Here is a 20784-nt window from a genome sequence, read left to right as displayed (position 1 = left end):
TGTGTACACTGCTCCACAAACCAGCACTAGTAGCGTATGCAGCCTCAGTGTATTCTACCTGTGTGAGGATGAACTGAGGGGGAGAATCATGTTTAACACCTTGAGTTCCTTAGCGGAGGCGGGATATAACTTAACAACAAAATAATTCTAATGCCACGCAAATACCCTTTTATTTTCACAGCTCTGTATTTGCAGTCTTTTGAGATTATGCTATGATTTGTACCTGGCTGTTAATTTTTAAAGCTTTGTATTATTTGATAGCAATATGTGTTGAGATGTTGCTCCGTGTTATTACGTTAGATAGAGTTATATATTGAAATATACTCGGAGTCGAGAGTGGAATTCATACTCTTTATTCAGCTCATAGCGGTGAGGAGGAATGCAAATTCCCCCACAATATCTGCTTTATATACATTATTTACACAATGGGCTGCACGTGACTGGCTAATTCCGGGATTCACCTGTAGGCCAATCAGGTTGTGGATTCACTTCCACCTGGAGCTGGATTGGGTGGCTCCTGCAGACCAATCATACTGCTGCATTGCTCTAGGATCAATCAGACTGCTGCATTTTGGATCCTATTGTTCTAGGACCAATCAGACTGCTGCATTTTGGATCCTATTCAACTCAGTACATAACAATAGTATTATACAGTTATAGCATCTGTCGTTTTATATATTGTTTTACACAATCGCCCGGAGAACCGAAGTTATTGGGCGACTGATAAATAAAATTCTTTTTTCTTTCTTTTAGTCTACATTTGGCTTTTTTTTTAAAAAAAGGCCTCTAAACGCCTGTACTGTACATATTCAATTCAGTGCAAAGCCCTCCCCTGCTCCATTCACTAGCACGCAAAAAACGTCCTAATCGTATATCCCTCTTACGTGTAAAATAAAGACGCCGCCCCCTCCCGAAGCCCCGCCTTCCTTCCGCCCAACCGGAACTCGGCGCGCGCGCGCCGCTCTAGCCGGTCTTTCTCCATGGTCGTGAGGGGGAAAAGCTAAGCCGGAGAGGTGTTTTTGCTGCGCCTGCGTGTTACGCCGCTTCCTGAGTGGTTGGCGGCTGCGGCCATTTTGTGGATTTCTGGTTCCTCCTCTTCCCCCCCCCCGCCTTCTCTCGGTCTTAGTCTTTTGCTTCTGCCGGGGGCCGGGACGTGAAACGAGGGGCCGCGGAGCTCTCGCGTTTCTTTACAAACCCCCCCCAACACCCCACCCCTCCTTCCCGGTTGTCGGAGCCTACCGGTAGTCCCCTCCCCCCTCCGCGCGGTGTCCTGGGTCCGTCTGCGAGCGGCCCTCCTTCGCCGCGATGGAAGACGACGGGCAGCCCAAGACACTGTGAGTGGGGTTGGGGTGGGTGGGTTGAGCACCTGGGCGCAGGTGGGCAGACCGGGGGTGGAGGCCTCTGACAGGCGGGGACGTGCGCGGGGTGGCGCCTCTTGAGGGACCGAAGAGGGTCGAGGGGGAGGGGAGTCGTGGCAACGAGCGGGTCGGGGGGGGGGAGGGAATGGTAGGCAATTACGAGGTGATCGAGTAGATCCCTTTAATGGGGAAGGGGTTGGTATGCCTCAGCCAAAGGGGGATTTGGGGGTGGGGGAAAAAGACAAGCATGTTGTTGAGGGGAAAGACAGTTCATTGGAGCCAGAGCTACAACCCAAAATGGTTTTCTTTGCGACATGCCAGGAATTGTGGGGCTGGGGATCCTTTCCCCACCTCGGGAAGGTTTTGGGAAACGTTTTCCGTTCTGTAGCTCCATAACTCATAGGCCCTTGGTCCCTTGTCAGGGAAACATCAGTCCTACGTGGATGTGGGTCCTGGGCCCTCCTGCCAAGGGGTCAAGCATTCTCTTCTCGCCAAAAGGGAATTAGGAGAGGATGTAATTCGGAACAGAGCAAAACCTCTCACTCTCCACGAGGCGCGGGGCTCTTCTGTGGGATCCTGAACACTAGGGCTGTTGTAATCGTGTCAACAGGCTGGGTTTAACATATGTTGAGTTTGGAGTTCTCTGAGGCATGTGGGGGGTGGGAGGCTTGGGTCAGGGAGGCTTCCGTGTCGGAAATCGTGGCTAGTAAAACAAGAAGGGGAGAAAGGTCAGTAGGTAGAGAGGTGTGGATGAAGATATGGGTAATCAGATCCTCCGGAGACCTGATGCATATATTGGAGAAAACATTGCGGGGGCAGCATTCTGAATTCAAGAGAATAAAGCTGAATAGTCAAGTGAAAGGGATGTCTTTATGATTCAAAAACCTGAGTGAGGGATAAAAAATTATATTCCATGAAATATAAGGTTCTTTTTGTATTCATGAAACAGAGAGAATGTGTCTTATGAACCATATGCTCACTGTACTAGAAGGCATATTGCAAGCCAAACCCCTCTTTTCCTCCTTTTTGCAGAATAATTGTTCTAAACAAAATGCTTGCTGTATTTTGATTGTGATCAAGTAAATGATTTTTGTTTTAGCTCTCATATCCCACCTCTGAAGTGTGAGAGGAGAGAAAAATGTGATAACCAGGCAACATTGGTAGTGGGGCTTCTTGAGCAATCAGTGTATAAATGAGGTCACCACTACTTTGTCTAATGCATGTAAACATGCTTAAAACATTTTAAGAAACTACTGATGATGCAGAAGCCGTTCAGTGCTACTTAAATTTTGAGGTAGTAAGCTCAGGAGCTAGCAAGTTTAGTGCTGTTAGCCATGTTGGAAGCATCATGTTGTAGGGGAAGGAAGGAAGGAAATGCAAATAAGCAGACTTACAGTATATATAACTTGTATCTGACTGTTGAACATACTTGTGGAAATAGAGAACATTGTTGTTATCCCCTAATGTAAAAAATTTAGTTGCTCTTGAAAAAATGTTGGATGCTTTATGCAATAAAAATTGAAAATAATGGACAACCTTTTATTTATTTATTTTTAAAAATATCACAAGATCTCAGGGCAGTTCACAAGATAAAATAAAAACCTAATTTGTAATCTTACTCTAATCATTTAGCATTTTCCCCTCTAATATTTTAAAACAACTTTCTACCATGGTCACTGGGAAAGTATATATTTTTTAAAGTTTGGAGTTCCTCAGGATTGTGATTATATCTTACATTGTACAAGTGTGTTTACATGTTCATCACTTCTGTCCTGGACCATATCCTTGAAAGTGGAAGACAGCTTTTGTAGTATATACCTAGCTCTCTTGTACTATACTGATTTTGAAGCTAGCTTCAAAATGTTCTTTGTAATTAAACAGATTGTAGTTGGGAGTATAATCTTTCTGTACGGAAATCATGACTCAGCTCCTGTGGTTCATTCAGAACAGTTTTTGCATGTCTGTCTTCCCATCCTTTTCCCAGTCTACAAAAGTTAAGAAGTCAAGCAAACATTATTTACTTGGCCACTTTGTCTCCACTCTGATTGCATGCTTGAAACCAACTCTGGTTACTCTGAATCTTTAGGAAACTATCTTAACTGACTTGAGAGCCTGAGTTCAGAATGTCACTTTTGTGCATAGTGGAAGAGAGAAATGACAGGATGTGCCAGGGTGGTGGGATACTAAATATAACTAGCATGCAGCTGACAAATGTCCACTGCGTTATCTTTTTTTTTTTTTTTAAGTTGAATAAACATTTGAAGTGTCAGTATTAAAAGGTTTTGTATGCTAGAGGATTGTGTGCACACATGCTTGTGAGACTAGAGCATAACCAGATGCTTGGTATTTTTCTCTTCTTGGCTACAAGTTAATCAAGTTTTTATCAATGAGAACAAGCAAGAAGTTTGGCAAAACTAAATTTATGTCAGATTTTACCAAATTTGCTTTGCAGGACTCCCAGTGATATAATTGATCCACACACACACCCGTGCAGGAGTATTTCTAATAGATTGAAAAGCTGGAAATCAGAGCTGGAAAAGTACCCAGAACCCAACTGCAGTTGGTGTTATCTTCATCCTTTGAACTTATTTGAATTTAAGTTTCACTGAATTCAGTGGAATTTACTTCTGAGTAAAGCATTTTTAAACTGCACATTGTTAGAAAGCATACAGAGGTACTTATTCACTCTCCCCTCTTGTAGCTGCCATACTTCTTGGAAACCTGGATCAACACTATAAAGTCTTACCAGTTTGCTCTGTTTTCTGTGCCAAAAGAATATGTGCACAGCTGCCAAAGTTTTGCACTGTTTCCTTTCTTAAGAAACTGGAGTACAACGCTATGTTAGCTGCCTGCCTTTGGCTCACATTCTGTCTTCTGGCCTTAAGTAGAGAGAAAACGTGCAGCCATCCTTGTACTGTTTCACGGAACACTATAATGGCTACCAGTCCTAATTCAACAGCCTTGCAGAATTGTGATATATATGTGTATATATGTATATATATATATATATATATATATATATATATATATATAGCTGGTGTATGCACTGTGTTCAAATTCCATTCTGCTAGAAAGTTAGGATTTCCGTATGTGATATAAGAGGGGGGGGAATGCAATATGAATGAGTTCTTTTGTATTTAAAAATTGGCACAGTTTTTGTCAACTGCTCTGAAAGAATTCATGAACTATAATAGTTATGCTCTGAGCTATACTTTTGCAAGCCATTAATTTACTTTGCAATGCTTGTAGACGAATCATTGATCTTTTTTTGCCCTGTAAGGGAGAATTTCCGATGGATCCAAATTTCTGAGAAACAGGGCTGGAAAAATATCAAGCATCTGGTTCTGTGGGTGCCTAAAAGATTTATGCCTGTGAATGATGTATTGAAATGTCTTGTCATCTTTTATAAAAAGTTATTTAAAATAGAAAACTGCCATTTAATATTTGGTTGTCTTAGAGACAACATTGTGCTTAGGACACTTCTGTGTAAAACTTACAAAGCTTGAATGTCTTAGGGTCAGGTAATCCAGAGTTCTTCAACCTCCGGTCTCCAGATGTTGTTGGATTACAAGTCCTGTTCTCCCCACCCAGCTTTGCTGATGGTCAGGAATGTTAGGAGCTGTAGTTGAGCAACATCTGGGGACACAAGTTTAAAGAAAGGTGCAATTCCTAACAATCCTTCGTGACTACATACAAGTCATGGAGTCAGTTCCTAACAATACTGGACCAAAAAGTTAATAAACACTTTAAATGTAGTGGCTCATATAATCTAGGCAGGGATTTTTTGCCACAACAAGGGGCACACAAGGGTCCAAGATGCATAATGTCAAAGGTGCCAGTAGAGAACAAGAAGTCATTCAGTAAATCAAATAAAAGTAAGATCTTTAAGAGCTGTCCATTACATGACAGCAGGAGGCATGAAAGAGGTTCTAGGGCCAGGGTAGATAACTTGTGGGCCCCCAGATGTTGTTGGCCCGATCCGCTCCAGCCATCATGGCAAATTCAACAACATCTAGGGAACCATGGGCTAATCACCCCCCTTCTTGGAGCTGGGATAATATCAGCATGACATTGAGATAGGAGCAGGTGAATTCTTTTTTCTGTTTCCTAATTTAGTTTTAAAATTTATTTTCAATTTGTGTAATTTCCCATTGGTAAGATAGTACTGACCAGGGTAGGCAGGAGGTGGAGTTACATCTGCTGGTAGATCTCTGGCTGATTTGCAGTGGATTGGCAAGGATTTCTAGCTTTTCCGGGGTTTTTAACAATAGCAACAACAAAATGACCCCTCTTCTCTGTTGAAATGAAAAAGGCCTTGGATAACCAGAAGTGGATTTTTATTTTGAAGGATTGTGAATTATGTCCCATTCTAGTACTCAAAAGAAATTACTGTACTCTGAATTCTTTAATTCTAAGTTAATGAATTTGATCCAGACTAAATTGGTTGACTTTAAGCTCCCATAGCAATAATGTGATTCCACTTATTCGTGTTTCACTTGTCCCATTGATTTCCATGGAACCTACTTTCAACTAATTTACAAAGCAACTCAAATGTTTCGTTTGCTGGCCTGCAGTGAGTTTGAATTAGGCAGAGATGTCTCTCATCTGATTGAGCTGGTCCTCCATTGAATGAGTGGCTGGCTGGCTGGGAGGCCCACTGTCAGTACCTTTCACTGGCATGATGTTCTGTGGATGGAGGTGGAGCCGAACTGACCCAGCACCCTGAGCCAGTCTCATTGTCATTTCATAACCTCATTGGACCACATAACTACACTAGACTGGAGCAGGTGGAACGATCAATTTTGGATCATTCTGCCCACCTCCTTCTGCTGCAGCTGTCATGAGTGACAGGGCTTTCAGGTGCAGCAGTAGCCCCACTGCTCTGTGAAGCCCTGTCAGCAGGGGGTGGGGGTTTGGATTGTGCCCCTAGTCTGGATCCTGGCATATGTTTTTTGAACCAGGTTCTGGTTGGTGTACCTTGGGGTTCTAGTAAAAAACAAAAGCCTGGAATCTGTCCAGAGTGCAGACTTTCACTTTTAGGATTTATTAGCTGCTGTTATACATGGTAAACTTGTTCTTCAAATGAAACATTTCCTAAACTTAGTAATTTTCACATTGTTTACCAACAAATTCTTGTTTGTTTTCTGATGTAGAGGACACTGTATTACACGAATAATCTAGGTTTCATTTTGCTGGTTATAAATTGTATACTTGTATAACAAGTAACATGTACTACTAGTACACAAGATTTATTATGCCAGTTACATAGAGGTATGTAGGTACAACGTTTGAGCCTAACACTGTTCACTTCCAAGTGAGGTAACTGTGCATAGAATTGTAGCCTTAGTTAGTTATGTAGTTTGAATTATTTTTCCCTTCTACTAGATGGAGGATGTATAAATGTTTTGTTTTACATGCAGCAACAGTACCTAGTATTGGAACCTATATATGTCAGAATATAAACTACTCCTGTTATCTATCTAGGTTTCTATACTATGCCTGTCAATGCAGCATAAGTGATGTCTCATGAATTAGGGAGACAGCCTATAGAGGTATAGTATATGCCTTTATTTCATTATTTATGGTTTTGCCAAGTTAATTGTGTATTCTTATAGGAAATGGCTTGAAAAATATTTAGTGTGCTTCAAATATTCTATTACAGTGTTCCTTAAGATTACAATATTCATTCAGAATAGACATTTCACCAGTTGTTAAATGTATTCTTTTTAAAAAAAAATTAAAAAATCAAAACTGATATTGAGCTTCTATAGGCTGGCTTCATGTTACCAACTGTTTTTCTCAGTTGAAGGGATTCATTCAAAAGCCAATATGTGATTCATGGGTAAGGTTTGCAAATTAGTCTGCATTGAATAGCCTCCTTACTTTTTCTGTTCATTTTCCATACGCCTTCCACTTTCTTGTGTGCGTGACTTTTTTTTAAAGTTTTCAAAAGTATCAGAGAAGATATGTAAATACTTCATATATATTGCTTTCCCTCCTAAATGATCAAAATGTTTCTGCTATTTCTCAGGGTACTTCATAAGAATGATGGGAGCTGGTATTACTGACCCTGTGTTACAAATAGTGGCCAATCTTGAGGGGGGACGGGCCCTCAGCTGATTGTAATTTGCTCAAGGCTGGTCACTGAAATCATATTGTAATTATATTTAAGTCAGTGGCATTTATCTTACAGAACAGTAACAGGGAAACATTTGGCCCTCCAGATACAACTCCCTTAACCCCTGGCCACTGGCTATGCTTCCTGGGACTGATGGGAGTTGTAGTGCAATAACATCTGAAGTGTCAAAGATTTCTCACATCTGTTATAGAACTTCCTGTGGTGTTGCAAAGGATATTCAGCTATTATCACCTGCTGCAGACCTAATTCAGAGGATCTCTGAACTGTAGTTCAGGGCTTGAGAGTGGGCTTCCTTACCCAATGTAGAGCACATTTTCTATTCCTGCTTTAATTGAGGTTAAGATATATTTGAAACCAGTGTTAACCACCTCAGTAGCATTACCCACAGTTTTGCCAGGATCCATAATCTCCTTTCAACTTCTATTTGTGGTTAGCACTAACAATAACTAGTGCTGATGTATGTTTTAATGGCAATTAAGTTGGGACACGGGTGGCGCTGTGGGTAAAACCTCAGTGCCTAGGACTTGCCGATCGTATGGTCGGCTGTTCGAATCCCCACGGCGGGGTGAGCTCCCGTCCTTCGGTCCCAGCTCCTGCCCACCTAGCAGTTTGAAAGCACCCCTGAAGTGCAAGTAGATAAATAGGTACCGCGTTATAGCGGGAAGGTAAACGGCGTTTCCGTGTGCTGCGCTGGTGCTGGCTCGCCAGAGCAGCTTCGTCACGCTGGCCACGTGACCCGGAAGTGTCTCCGGACAGCGCTGGCCCCCGGCCTCTTAAGTGAGATGGGCGCACAACCCTAGGGTCGGACACGACTGGCCCGTATGGGCAGGGGTACCTTTACCTTTACCTTAAGTTGGGTGTGAGTGGAAAGTTGCTCTAGAGAAGGGTAGAAGCCAACTCCTGATCACCTATCCTTGCCTAAGAGATCCCCAGTGATATATCTGCAGTAATATTCTGCATTGCATATTATGATATTGCTGCTTTATAAGTAAATTCAAAGTGGTATTAAGAAAGCTATTTGACTTATTACTATGGATTTTTATTAGGAGCAATAGTAGCATACAGGTAGCACTAGAATAAGCTTATTTAGTGCTGCGTTAATGACCAGTGGTTATGGAAAAAAGCTTTTTTACCCTTGGGAAATGGCATGTGGCTTTTCAACACTTGGCAGCATTTCATTTATTATTTCTTTACATCACGCCTTTACTCAAAGGAGGTCAAGGCAGCATACATAGTTCCCACTCCCTGAATCCTTTAGGTTGATATACGGTGACTTACCCATAGTCACCCATTGAGCTTCATGGCTGCGTGGGGATTTGAATCTCTCTTTGATCCTATGTCAGTACTTAACCCAGCCTTCCCAAACCTTGGACCTTCGTGCTGTTGGACTCCCAACTGCCACCATCTCTGTCCTTCGGCCATGCTGGCTAGGGATGATGGAGATTGTCATCTAATTTGGATCCAAGACTGGGAAAGGCTGCTTCAACCACTCACTGCATTATACCACATTGCCTCTCAAATGAAGTTGAAATTTATTTTTAGAAACCTGTTTTAATTTAGTATATGAATTGCTTGATTGTAAATTGTCAGCCCTTTCCTGCTCTGAAAGTATAGTTATTTCTAACAGAAGTGAAGGATTGTATCCACCTAAGTCCTACTTAGAGCAGATCTTAGTCATAACTATATTCATTATTTTCAATGGGACTATATCCAGATTTTTCTGAGTACTGTTTACCCCTTGGAAGGCGCCCATACAGAACCAGCACACTATTTAAATTTCCTTGGGTTAAATAAAAAAACTTAGAGACTCTGATGCATGCAAGGACTTTTTGAAATGAAAATGGCACTCCTGTGCATGCACTAATTTCTATTTTAAAATTCGTATGCCAAACATTTTGAATTTTGGCCTTCAGAGGTCCATTTGTTGGATTCTGTGGAGGTATCTTTTGAAAAAGAAACTCAGGAAAGTACTGGTAGCATCCATGACTTCTGCACATACCCATCTCTGAAACTGTAGCCTAGTTTTCCTGTGCTCCACAAGAATTAAGGCAGGCATGGGAAACATGTATCTGGCCAGATGTTACTCAGCCCTAGCTCACCACCTCTCTGGCCATTGGCCATACTGGCTGTGGTTGATTGGAGTTGGAGTCCATCATCATCTGGAGGGCCACAGGTTCCTCAACTCTGGGTTAGGGTTTATCTAACAAAAAGCAACATAACTGATCAGCATACTTGTGATACTTCAATGACAACAATGTTAGTACTTACCAGTATTTGATGAATACACAGTAGAGTTTTAAAAGCTGTGGACTACTTAATAGTGTGTTCATAAAGTTTATTAACAGATGCTATATTTTCTGCTTACACAATTGATAGCTGATATTTCAATAAATTGCACAGATTATCGTTTGAGATGAATGATGGGATTTACATTACCTTTTCTTTTGTCTATCTAGCTATGTAGGAAATCTTTCCAGAGATGTGACTGAAGTACTTATACTTCAGTTATTCAGCCAAATTGGACCCTGCAAAAGCTGTAAAATGATAACAGAGGTAAGACTCTTTCAGTCTAATCTATGTCAGTATTGTTTCATTTTAAAATTCAAGTAATTATTGATCCTGCTACCTAAAACATTTCTATTAGGGCTGCAGCAGTGATTGATTGATTGATTAATTGAATCAAAAAATCTTTTGAAATGTGCCTTTTAAACATGCACTACATCTTTAAAATATTATTTTTTAAATTTTTAGTACATAAAGTGCAGAGGGAGGCACAATCTTCCCTTTTCTCCTGCTCAGGAGGAAATGCCTCTTTTAAAATGGTGTCCATTATATAGATTATCTATAACTATATAGATTATTTATAACTATATAGATTATCTATAAACTATATAGGATGTTCTTTCCTGTGAAACAATTGTATGCAAATGAATTCATTTTTAATCAATTAAAACATGCAGTTAATAACTAAGATTTCTTTAATTGCATAATATGATACAGTTATTGCTCTGACAGAAGGAACTTAAAGGATTTAGGTAAATGATTCTCAGGTCTGGGGAAACAACAGATGTAAGTTATTGTATGCAATAATAGTTGCATCTGAAGTATGTATGCTAAACATTTTTATTTGAAATACTGTATTTTTCGCCCCATAGGACGCACCGCCCCATAGGACGCACCTAGTTTTTTTTGGGGGGGGGGGAATAAAGGGAAAAAAATTTATTCCCCCCCAGGCGCGGGGGCTGCGTGAGGCTTGCGGACATCTGCCCAAAGCAGGGGGCGGGCTTCGGGCTGCAGGCTGCCGCCCCAAGCCTCGCGCGCCCGGCGGGACTTCCCGACATCTGTCCGAAGCACGGGGCGTGCTACGCAACGCGCCCCGTGCTTTGGGCTGCAGGCTGCTGCCCGCAAGCCTTGCGCGCCCGGCGGGACCTCCCGCCGGGCACGCGAGGCTTGTGGATAGCTTCCTGAAGCCTGGAGAGTGAGAGGGGTCGGTGCGCACCGACACCTCTCGCTCTCCAGGCTTCAGCGAAAGCCTGCATTCGTCCCATAGGACGCACACACATTTCCTCTTCATTTTTGGAGGGGAAAAAGTGCGTCCTATAGGGCAAAAAATACGGTACTTGAGATACATGATATCTCTTGTACCATATTGATAATCACTACTATCCTTGTTTCATCAGGATAATCAAAATATGTTCCAGTTAGAGTCATAACTTCACAAACAAAGGCAGTATATTAAGCTCTGCCTGTTCTGGGATTCATTGTGTGACTCTGAGCAAGTTCAAGATGTCTCTTCCCTGAGTGATGCTGTAAAAAGAATAGGTCCAGGATTTTAAAGCATTATCATGCAAACACCTATATATATCATATACACAGTACAATATGCATTGTTGGTCCTAGATACTCTGCTGATCTTTCTTGCTGCCTGCTGTGCCCCCACCCCAGTGCTTTTCACCACTGCTGGATATTTATCTTGTTTCACTAAAAGGCCACTTGAAAATAAAGAGGAATCAAAGTTAGGCTCTTTTCGGACCCAGAAAAGATAGGTGCTGCATGCCATTCCTATTTTACACCCTCATTTCTGGCTTTCATAGCTTCAGGAAAAGACTGTGCTTTTGACATGGCAACATACCTTATATTTTGATGAATCATTTTATTGTTTTCCCAAATAACCCTTGCTAGATTGTTTGCTTTTAATAAGTACCTTGAAACTACGCTGGACATAATCCAGCAAAAATTACTGAAATCTCATTGAAAATAATAAAATGAAAATTAGTCTTGATCAACTTTTGCTAGTCCCATTGTGTGTCTGGTTATTCAGTGTCAGTGAGCTTACTCACTGCCAGTGAGTTTACTGTTCCCCAGAGTGGACATTATTTTTGAGCCCTACATTTGTTGGAGTAGCCCCAAGCAGAAATTTTGGAATTACTTTCTTCTGTCTGTATTCTAGTTGTCAATTCCAGGGGCTGAGGTATAACACATTTCCTATTGTTGGGGACATCTCCATTGACAAAACTCTCTGCAGGCATGACAGGGAGTCTGCAGTGGTGCAAGGGCCATACTGCTGGCAGTTGTCTCTCTTTTCTACAATTTTACATCTTCTGGTGGTGGCAGATATATGATGTGTGTGTGTGAAGTCCATTTGACTTCCAAAACATTCAAAAACCAAATTGCGGCTTCTGATTGGCTGCAAGAATCAGAAGCCGTAGAAGCCCAACGGACGTTCAGGTTCCAAAAGAACGTTTGCAAACCGGAACAATCACTTCCAGGTTTGCGGCGTTCAGGAATCAAAACGTCCGAGTTCTAGGGGTTTCAGGATCCAAGGTACAACTGTATTTTACTATGTTTTATATATGCTGTAAGCTGCCTAGAGTGGCTGGGTGTTGTTGTTGTGTTGGGTGTTGTTTTTGTTGTTGTCCCCCCCCCCCCCCAATCTGCAGATTGCTAAGTTGGTATATTTTGCTGTAAGACCCAAAAGTTCAAACTTCTAGCCTGTATCTTGGTTCTGTTACCTTGTAAAAGTTGCAAATATTTGTTCATCCACCCCAAAAAATCTGGACCCTGGGAATTATCGGTGCTTGAGGTGCTACATGTGCATAACCACCTCTGTCTCTCTAGGTACAGGAAATTGACCCCAGATATCAGGCAGAATTTTTCCCTTCCATAACTATCATGTCTGAGAATTCAGTTTTTAAAGATTATGTGAATGAATGAGCAAACTGTAAAGGCTGCATAGCCCAATCTAGTAAAGGCATTCTTTATGCCAAAACAGACATTTATGCACAGGTTTTTTCTGGATCTAGTCGTAAGTGTGCAAAAATGTGATGAACACTGTGTGCATTCAGTGTCCTTCTGTTGGATAGGTGCTGCATTTTTGCCCACCACATAGATAGCTGGCTGTGTCAGTTTTGACAGCACTAATGGCCTGTGACTGATTCAGCTATGCCTCCCTCCCCCTCAGCAGATGATCAAGAATATTTCTGCTATCAGTACTATCCATTGGGAAGAGAAATCAGTGTGTGCTGCTCTGGTCATGCAGCACTGTTATGTACTGCTGTCTAGTTCAGGGTCACAGCAGAATGTTATATCTTAAACTGACAGTGTGAAACAATGGACAACCATTCTTAAGGTTACTTTATAAGCATGTGTAGTAATACTTCATTTTCTAGCTTTAAGTAATATATTTTCCTGGATTTTCTTCTCAGCAACCCGATAGCAGAAGGGTCAACTCTTCTGTTGGATTTTCTGTTTTGCAGCATACAAGCAATGACCCTTATTGCTTTGTGGAATTTTATGAACACAGGGATGCAGCTGCTGCATTAGCTGCTATGAATGGGAGAAAAATTTTGGGAAAGGTACGTTGCAAAAAAAAGAAAAGAAAACAAAGAATGACACATAGTAAATGAATAGGTTAATTTATGATCCATGGCAAGCATTTTTGACCATGTTCTTACTTAGAAGTACCTTGAAAATTAACGTTGGTTGCTGTTATTATTAGAATATGACTATATCTTGATTGAATTTATGCATCTATTCTAAAATTATGTTTGTACTGATATTTTTCTTTTTTTCAGGAAGTAAAGGTTAACTGGGCAACAACACCAAGTAGCCAGAAAAAAGATACATCAAGTAAGTAATGCTTGTAACAATTCTACCAAAATCAACTATTAAAGTACAGTGGTACCTCTAGTTGCGGACACGATCCGTTCCAGGGTGCTGTTGGCACCCCGAAAAGTCCACAACTAGAGTGGTGCTTCTGCGCAAGCACGGAGTGCGATAGAGCGCTTTTGTGCCTGTGCAAAGTGCGCAGAACACTTCTGTGCACGCGCAGCAAAACCCGGAAGTATACACTTCCGGGTTTGCCGCGTTCACAAGCTGAAAAGACGCAACATGAACCTAACGCAACACGAGGTATGACTGTGGAGCTGAGCTCATGCACTTACTGCAATTTGATTTTGTATAGTAGCTGAATTACTTCGGTTTTATAATCTCCATAGATACTCTTTGGCTGAACAAGTTTAATTACTGGTTTAATTCAGATGTGACTTGGAAATTTAAACACAAGATTGTTTGAATTGCACCCCTTTCTACACTGAGAACTAAAGTGCTGGTTAAGAGAAATATATTTAATTGGTTTTTGCTTTCCTCCAGATCACTTCCATGTGTTTGTGGGAGATTTAAGTCCAGAAATAACAACAGAAGACATCAAGTCAGCATTTGCTCCTTTTGGTAAAATATCGTAAGTATCCTAGTTTGTATCTTAATTCACTAATACAGAACAAGTCATAATACATGATTGTATTTTCTTCTTCAAGTTAAATGTCTTTCACTTTGCTCGGATTGTTTCTTTAAAGTCTTCTTGATAATGGGCAGTGGGTGGGGTACAGTGATCTTGTGGGTTTCTTTGCATTCAGTTATCCCCCCACAAAAATTAACAAGGTCTCTGCATCAAATCAATTGAAAGCTGCATGCTTTTAACACCTGGTATGTTTGGTGGTGAATGGGTTACATTGCTGGCAAGAAAACTGTGTTTTGGTTCTTGGAATTTACATAAAGTTGTGTGTTAGATACATCAAGGTTTCTTACTCATCTGATAATTTTGTAGATAGTGTTGAACTGCAGGCAAGTTATATAAGGTAGTGTAGAAAGCATTAAAATCTAGTGTACATTTATCATTTTGACAAGTAGTGGTGTTATATTTAGAGTTCATGCATTTGGAAATTAAACCAAACGTTTTGGTAAGTTTAGCAGCTTTCGTTTGTAGTGGCGCACAAGTGTGCCCTTCTAAAACAACCTTTTATTTTTAGACAGTAGAAATTGGGAATAGATTTCCAAATAACTATAGTTTTTTAATTGAACATTTTAAACATTGCAAGCGTACCTGTTAAGTGCTATAGCATGTCTGTCTCTTTTGTTGCATAATCTAGTTTCTTCAGAGGTTTTCTTCTATTGTTTTCTTTGTCCTTTTAACAACACCAAAACAAAACTTGAACATCTTGTGTTACTTTACAGGAATATATTTCTGCTTAAAAAAACAATCTTTTCTATATACAATCTGTACATATTTTCAATTGAAACGTAAATCTTATTTTGTCTATTTTGTTTACTTTGCTTTTTATCTCAATGTGGTAAGTAGTACTGTTTGCGAGCAAATATAAAAAAGGTTGAATACAGGTTGCTATTTCTCAATCTTTATTTATACCTGAGACCTGCAGTTTTTCTTAAGTCCAAGTCACAATTAAAAGTAATAGCATTCTGATTATTTTGCAGAATTGCTCATAAGAATGGACAGGATCTTGAAGCTAACTGCAAGGAACTGTGCACACTGGAACTCAGTTGTAGATTTTTTTCTCATTTCTATTTATTCTTATTATACATTATTTATATATACATATCTTAGTATTTACATTTTAACATTCTATATTCAGTGCAGTTCTATATTTCCAATCATTTTAACTTACTCACTAAAATTTATGTGTAAAATTTGTTGTTTTCGTACTGGTGTGCTTAGCATTGTTGTTAGTTTTATTCTCCTTTCTTAAATTTCTGAAAATGTCAATTTTTCAAAATTTACAGCTGCCCAAACTCCAAAATGATGGTAGAGAATTGACCAAGAAAAATAAAGAAATCTGTTAACAGGCCATGTATGCCTTTTAATTCCTATTTTTTTCCTCTTTTTCAATTTTTTAATATTTCATATTTTATATCACTAGGCAGAGGGCATTTATTTAGAAAATGCATGGTAAAAATAGTTAGAAATGTTAGAGTAATTTATAGAACAGTGAAGAGGACCCTAGCAGATAGAGTATTAGAAAAGGAAACTTTGTTCCTTTTTTAAAATTTCAAATCTGAACATAGTTGTAGAAAGTGCAGGTTATATGGATAGGTTGCATGTTTATTACATGTTATTTTTTGTCCTACTGCTTTTTTTCTAACAGGCAAAGAAGCAATAGGGAGAGTTTAGGAATGGTTATAGTTATAGGGGTTATTGAGTTTATAATAGGGAAAATTATGCTCACAATACAGTGTGTGTGGTTCCTTTTAGTTTTTATTTCGAAAATATTTAATGTTTTCCTCATATAACTGTGCTTCTCTTCCCAGGGATGCACGGGTAGTTAAAGATATGGCAACAGGAAAATCTAAAGGATATGGCTTTGTATCGTTTTATAATAAATTGGTAAGCAATCAGAAACTTTGCCACTTGTTGACACTGAATGTGTTTGAGGTATTAATATAAAAAGGCATGTGAAGGGCAGCTTTCCAAATCCTTTAATTCTAGTACAGTGGTACCTCTGGTTGCGGACGGGATCCATTCCGGAGCTCCAGTCGGATCCCGAGGTTTCTGCAACCGGAGGTGCATGTTCTGCGCACAAACGCAGTGTGATAAAGCGCTACTGCGCATGTGCGTGGGGAGAAACCCAGAAATATACTTCCCGGGTTTGCTGTGTGTGTATCCTGGAGGATACGTAACAAGAGGGGCACGTAAGTAGAGGTACCACTGTACAGAGACATGGCCCAACTTCCTTCTGCTATAAGGAATACTGTTCTGTGGAGGCAGAAATGCTCCTTTTCATGAGTGGAATTTATGTTTGCTTGGACCTGTGTGCCCAATTTGAATGCTCTGTCTATTAAGGAAGCAATTTAGCAATTCTGATACCCTTATCAGTGAAAGAGACCGAAGCATCTCTCCATTGGTATCTAGTGATTTTTAAAAGTGTGCTAAGTAGCAACAGAGCACCCCTGTACAATACTTTTTCAGTAATCAGAGCTTCTTGGACTACGTATGTACAAAGTTTCAGATTTGCAGGTGTTTTGGTTCTGAAAGCAGAATCTGTTTTGCTTTGTCAGGATGCAGAAAATGCAATTGTGCATATGGGTGGCCAGTGGTTAGGAGGTCGACAAATCAGAACTAACTGGGCAACACGGAAACCGCCTGCCCCTAAAAGTACACAAGAAAGTAAGTGAATAAAAGGAGGTCAGCTGGGGTGTATTGGTAAATGTGAATCATTTCATTGTTATGAAATGGAAAGATAACTGAAAAGCAATTATTTAAAGTGTCATTTGTCTTTCAGATAGCACAAAACAACTGAGATTTGAAGATGTAGTAAATCAGTCAAGCCCTAAAAACTGTACAGTCTACTGCGGAGGAATTGCCTCTGGATTAACAGGTAGGGATCGCATTTCTCTTTATAATACATTTATTGAAGGCATTAATCATAAAAATTACTAACAGAAAATGTTACTACCTTTAGATCAGTTGATGAGACAGACATTTTCACCTTTTGGACAGATTATGGAAACAAGAGCTTTTCCAGGAAAAGGCTACTCATTTGTGAGGTAGGGCAATTACTACTATTTATTTGTGTCTTAAAGTAGCAAGTTATTTACAGAATAAAACATGAAAATGTTATCCAAAATCTACTGTCCTTAAAGAGAAAGGAAGAATTGAACCTTTAAAAGAAGACGTGGAGTTGCATTTAGAAGTAACTTGTTTTTGTCAAAAGAAGTGATAACATGTTGAATGGTGTGGGTAGTGCTCTCCATGTATATTTTTTAGAGTTTAGGGCATCTATGTTGGAGTTTCTTGAACAGTTAAATCACTAAGTCCCTGAATGCTGAGGATTCAGGTTCTGCCTTATCTGCCATTGGACTTTTATTTTCTGTTGAAATTTAAGTTTGTAAGTTCATCTGGAAAGGCGCATGCCTGATTTATTTGTGTTTGTTTTATAAAGCACAATGTACATTGATGCTGTATTAATAGCTATCATTTTTGCAAGCAAAGAAGTTTCTTCTTATGTCATTCTCTGCACTTTCATGCAGCAAAATACAGAGCAGCTTTTGCCGGCCTGGTGTCCATATAGTTTGGGCCACAGCTCAGCTGGAATTTATGGGTTGGGAGCTGTTGTCTGAAACATGTGGTGGGCACCTGGTTGGGGAATGCTTCTGTAGACAATAGTATATGTTAACTGCACCATTTTTGTACATATGTTGGTAAAATCTGACTTCATGTTTTGTTTCATAGGTTTTCAACTCATGAAAGTGCAGCACATGCCATTGTTTCAGTAAATGGAACTACAATTGAAGGCCATGTTGTTAAATGCTATTGGGGTAAAGAATCGCCAGATATAAGTAAAAACTTCCAGCAGGTAATTGGATTGTTTGTATAGTGTTTCCTACAGCCTCTGCATGTATCTCTCTAAGTGATTGAAGTTAGTGCATGAAATCTAGAGGTGACTGCACCATTGGCAAACTGTCCTATCGAAGTGGAAGGTTGCAGTCAACCTGCCCCACAGTGTGTGTACTTTGCCCAGTTTGCTGAATGTGTATATAGGGCTTAAATTACTTGCCAATAAATTGCTAATTTTAGTTGATGGAGTCTGTGTCTATTTATATACTCAGTGTGCACTCTGTTGCTTCAAGTTTATTTAAATCTTAATCCTTTTTTTAATCCCTAGGTGGATTACAGTCAGTGGGGACATTGGAGTCAAGTGTATGGGAATCCACAGCAGTATGGACAGTATGTGGCCAATGGGTGGCAGGTGCCATCTTATGGAATGTATGGACAAGCGTGGAATCAACAGGGATTTGGTGTGGAGTAAGTAATTCGTTTCACTAAAATTACTGCTGGCAGACACTTTTCTAAGACAGTTTAAACTCTGATCTGGAATCTTTGCCTGTGCCTTACTAAGCATCACTTTTGTTCTTGGTTAAGGAAATCTACTGTCTCTAACTCACCTCTCATACTTTATATTAATGCTAATTTTCAACCTTGATGAAATGGGGGACACGAGGGTGATGTGTTTGTCTTCAGTACTAACTACTGTTCTATGTAAATCAGCAGTTGCGAGCCTTGGTTTCACACACCCTGCAATTTTCATTTAAAAAATGAACTTTGGTTTGCTCAAACTATAGTTTGTCTATGGACCGGGAGGTAGGAAGAGAGCTCAACGAACCTGACACTCACTGTTTTTTATTTGCTGTCATTAGATCTGAATGTATGCATAGTAAGAAAGTCAGCATTTTTAAATGTAATTATTTACAAAGAGAAACTATATTGATTTAACCAAAATATCTTTTGAATTCCCAAGTCATGTTACAACATTTTAGCATCTCTCAGTTCTGGAATTTGATAGTTGCAAAATACAACATGCCCGATTTCCCCCAGTAAATAATTCATTCCTTTTTCTTTTCTTTTCTTATTTTTAAATCAAGTCAAACACCATCTGCAGCCTGGATGAGTGGATTTGGTGCCCAGCCTGCCCAGGGACAAGCAGCTCCTGTAATACCCAATCAGGCTGGATATGGTATGGCAAGTTACCAAACACAGTGAGCTGGGACTCTGTTTAGAAGTGTGATTTCAAGATAGGTTTCAATTTCCAGTGATTATTCTGAAGCCTGGAATATAGACATTGGCAGGGGGAGGGAGGAGAGAGAATATTTATTTTGAAAATTTAAAATGTTTGGAACCTTTAGCACAGCATTTGCTTTGGTGAAGGACACAAATGTCTTCTAGTTATGCCTTTTTAAGTTTTGTGTTCATGATGGATATGAACATGTTTTCTTTATGTACAAAATTTAAAATAAAGTCAATAAAGACAGTTCTGACTACAAATGTTGGTATGTTAGGAAGAAATATTTAACAACCTGATTCTTAGATTACCATTCCATTTTTTTTGTCTTCAGTGTTTTACATCACAGATTTTAAGAAAAATGACATTAAAGATGCTTTTAGTTGAACAGTAAATCCTGACGTTTTGGCTGTGGACCAAACATTACATCAAAGAAGACAGTGTTTTCTTCATTAACCACAAAGCCATCATTCAGAAGACATACTCATGGAAATAGCATTTTTTCCACAAATTATTTTTTTCCATATGTTTGAAGAAACTGAAGTCTGGTATAAATATTTCAGTCTTTGCTGAAAAACAGTGCTATCTGCAATACTTGAGCAAACACTTGTTAACCACATTCAGGAGCATATTAAATCTTTCCAGATCTTGTTTGCTTGAAGTGAAAAAAATTGCATTTGATTTTGGGGAAGCAGTTTTTTCCAAAGTATGGTGCTTAAGCAGTCATACTTGTACTTTTACATAAAAGTTTGTACCTAACTGCAATGTTGCAAAAGCATGCTCAGAGATAGAAGTAGCAATGTAATTATTCAAAATAATAGTTAATATGCTCTGCTGCTATATTTGCAGTAGATTGACAAGAATGTGAAAGACTGATACTTCCAAAGTTGGCTACTATGTAAAGTGACAGAACTATACAAAGAGCCTTAATTCTTCAATACCTTTTGTCACTAGAAACCTGAATTATTTTGCTTTCTGTTACTCAGTATGTAAATATTTTGGTTGACAACCTTGTATACCTACTTGACGGTTCCTATAAGTTGTATAGTAACGGAGTGTTAAAAAAAAATGGGGATGTTTTTTAAATCTAGAAATATTTAGCCCAAGAATTTTTTTAACCAGATTGTTAAAATACCTTATTTTAGAAATTCCTCAATGTGCCATTTGGTTAACAGAAATGCAGTTGAAACAAGTATACTGAGCTGTGGCTTATTCTTAGTTAAAATGTTTTGGGGGGTGTTTTTGTTTGTTTTTTTTTTTTTTTGTATTTTGGGGTGGCTTGCATGTGACAAACCTGTACAGAGGCTGGGTCGTTTGTGCACCGAGTATTACTGGGATAAATCATGAAGTTGTTCAAAAGGTATACTTGGGTTATTTCTCACTTATTTTGTGGATACACTGACACAACTGCCTCAATAAATTTTGAGTTGAAAACGAA

At 39.5% G+C, this 20784-nt stretch overlaps 1 protein-coding gene across 4 annotated transcripts; it reads left to right on the top strand.

Moving 5' to 3' along the window:
• The first annotated feature begins 1042 nt into the window (after positions 1 to 1042).
• Positions 1043 to 20784, top strand: TIAL1 (TIA1 cytotoxic granule associated RNA binding protein like 1). 4 transcript variants are annotated; one of them, XM_081005308.1, is made up of 14 exons: positions 1045 to 1334; positions 6843 to 6910; positions 9954 to 10050; positions 13254 to 13352; positions 13572 to 13626; positions 14149 to 14236; positions 16099 to 16174; positions 16846 to 16954; positions 17070 to 17165; positions 17250 to 17334; positions 18020 to 18143; positions 18453 to 18592; positions 19210 to 19301; positions 19681 to 20784. In XM_081005308.1, the coding sequence occupies exons 3-14, from the start codon at positions 10039 to 10041 to the stop codon at positions 19731 to 19733; spliced, it is 1029 nt and encodes a 342-aa protein (XP_080861434.1). In that variant the 5' UTR covers positions 1045 to 1334; positions 6843 to 6910; positions 9954 to 10038; the 3' UTR covers positions 19734 to 20784. The 4 variants fall into 4 exon arrangements, with proteins under 4 accessions (XP_080861432.1, XP_080861431.1, XP_080861434.1 ...); XM_081005307.1 differs by having other exon boundaries at positions 13203 to 13352; XM_081005306.1 differs by lacking the exon at positions 6843 to 6910 and having other exon boundaries at positions 1043 to 1334.

Source organism: Podarcis pityusensis, assembly GCF_964106645.2.
Source record: "Podarcis pityusensis genome assembly, chromosome: 5".
NCBI classification, from domain to species: Eukaryota; Metazoa; Chordata; class Lepidosauria; order Squamata; family Lacertidae; genus Podarcis; species Podarcis pityusensis.
This window is presented reverse-complemented; position numbering and strand designations above follow the sequence as displayed.